The 2817-nt window shown below is 29.9% G+C and overlaps 1 protein-coding gene across 1 annotated transcript; it reads right to left on the minus strand.

Moving 5' to 3' along the window:
- Positions 1-1255: 1255 nt before the first annotated feature.
- Positions 1256-2230, minus strand: LOC112417011 (uncharacterized). Its single transcript, XM_024771612.2, has one exon. It carries the CDS (start codon positions 1866-1868, stop codon positions 1461-1463), a length of 408 nt encoding a protein of 135 aa, XP_024627380.1. The 5' UTR covers positions 1869-2230; the 3' UTR covers positions 1256-1460.
- Positions 2231-2817: the final 587 nt, after the last annotated feature.

Below are 2817 nucleotides of genomic sequence, written 5' to 3' on the forward strand. Positions count from 1 at the left end.
ACAAATGACATAAATAGGATCCATTAACCATCTATCAAGTATCAATAACTTTATATATTTACATCTCAATATTCTAATATAAAAAAAATGTGGGTCCCACTTAAGGAGTGATCTCAGTATCATAATATAGTGATTTTGGTATCATATTAGAGTGGTCATTGTATCATACTTGAGAGTGTATTTCTAAAACATATCCTACACCACATTAAGACTCTTATACAATTGTGACTAGACTTTTTTTTTTTATTTAGAGACGTCGTGGTTGATAGTTTGCTAGCACTATTTTAAAAAATACCACAAAACATTTTAAAAAGAGGGATATAATCCACAACTCATTCCAATAATTTTTTTAGTAACAGAAATAAGTCTTCTTGAACTACTATCATGGATAATTTATGACAATAAACTAAAAACACTTTATTAAAAATGTTATAAGTAATTTTCATTAGTTCTCTCATTTAGTAGTAGTACAAAAACTTATGCTAGTAAATAAACTCAATTAAACTAAACCAAATTAAACTAAACATAACATAATGTGACGGACTCATAACAGAACAAATTTAAAACATGTTTTTTAAAAATTAGTCTAGTTTAAATTTAGATTAGCCAGTCTTAATCAGACAGTCAAAATTATCAAGTTAGATAGCTTAATCGTAATGAGTTGCATATATCAAACATGAATAAATGAGTAAATATTAATATAAGAACTATGTACTACTCCCTCGGTGTTAAAATATATGCAAAAATCACTTTTTAGGTTCATTCATTTAATGATGTATGTGTATGAATCACATACATCATTAAATGAATGAACCTAAAAAGTGAATTTTGCTTATATTTTGATACGGAGGGAGTAATATTTATCTTAAAGCAAAATTTGTTGTGCACGATAATCCAAATCCCAATTTGACATGGTGTTTTATGTGTATTGTTGTTATTGTTGTGATGTAAGAAACCGCGTTTTCACCTTTTCAACCAATCTATAATACAACCTTTACGTAGCGAACAAGTCCAATCTTTGAAGGTTCTATGGACACATGGTAGGTAATCTAGAAACAGCCGTAGAAAAATCAAACTAAGAAAAATTAAACGCGGTTATACCAAACGAGAAAATTCTTCATTACGTACAGACACACAACACCTCACTCACCAGGAAAATTCTGTTGTATACTTAACTTGTAAACACAAACAAAGAAAAAAATTAATATTATAGCAATCAAGTAGGAAAAAAAATGATATTTTTTTACAAATAAGGGAAAAGAAAATTATTTTGTATTTGACCCATTATTTATTAGTCACATCACATACCGGCCTGGCTAATTAAAAACACAAGCCATTACCCATTATTTATAACTATATATACACCACTTATGCACTTGAATATTACACACATTAATCATCTTACAAACCATATATTTGGAGAAATCTTAACCTTCTCATAAAAAATATTCATCTTTTACTCACTTCTTAGTTCTAATTAAACATTCTTCTCTCTCAAAAAACATATACAACATGGGTTTTGCATCAATCAAATTGTTTGTGATATTGGGACTTTTGGCTACATCATGCCTAGCACAAGCTCCTGCACCAGCACCCACACAATTATCACCAAATTCAGCACCAGCTCCATCACCCTCCACAAAATCACCAACACCCTCTCCTGCAGTTTCTCCTTCAACTTCTTCTTCACCAGGCTCAAGCCCAAGCCCGAACACTTTTTCACCACCAGCACCAGGCTCAAATGTCCCGGCATCTGGCCCAGGCGGGGCCACACCGGGACAGCCAGGAGCTGATGCACCCTCTGCTGCATTCTCTATCACCAACACCTTTGTTGCTGTTACTGCTTTTGCTGGAATTTTCGTCTCCATGGTTTTAGCTTAGATGGTTTAAACAGAATTTTGTTTTTTATTTATTGAATTCATGGTTTAGTAGGTTTGGAATTCAATTTTGTTTTATAGTGATTGATTTGTTGATGGAGTCTTGAATCTTTTGAATAATATTGTTCCAATACACCATTGGACTACTTGTTAGAGGGGCCTATTTATCTTATATCGGTTCTATCTGTTTTTTCTTTTTCAATTGGATTTGTACATGTAAATTTGTTATTTTGATCATAGAAATAAGATTCATGATGACGATTATTATATGATTATATAGATTGTTTAGTGATTTTCAGTGTACGTTTATTTGATCGTTGAGTATAATAATAGTCGTTACAATAAGACTATCTTTTTTTGCACCGGAATTGTTTATTTTATAGCTTAAAATTTATTTTCAAACTAAAAGCTATTTGGTAATTTTTTATTTATTTTTTATATAAAAACACCACAGTACAAATAACCATTAAAATTGAATACATGAATTATCTAAAAGACAAAAAAATAATATTAATCATATATTATCTATACCATAATAGGTGAATTTAAGGTGAGATAATTATTTTTATAGATAAATGAATTTGAGTTGAATAATTTAAACTACCTTGAATAAGAAATAAGGAATAGTTTCTAAGTCGTGATAAATGCAAAATTTGTTAGGTGAAAGTCGTGATGATCAGACTCCAACTGAGGATCATTCATTTGTTTCCACGAGTTTTAAAATAATAATTAAAATTGTTTCCACGAGTTTTAAAATCGTTCTTATTATTCCGTCTATTTTAAAAAAATAAGGACTATCTTTCAAAAAAAAAAAAATAAGGACTAAACAAATTAGAAATTTGACTTAAACAAAAGAAATTTGAGGAATAAGCAAGATTGCAAGAACTTTTGATGATGCGGATTTGATAGTTGCTCTTCAGGTCTTGTGTGTTAATCAAAA

This window comes from Medicago truncatula, chromosome 8 (assembly GCF_003473485.1).
Source record: "Medicago truncatula cultivar Jemalong A17 chromosome 8, MtrunA17r5.0-ANR, whole genome shotgun sequence".
NCBI classification, from domain to species: Eukaryota; Viridiplantae; Streptophyta; class Magnoliopsida; order Fabales; family Fabaceae; genus Medicago; species Medicago truncatula.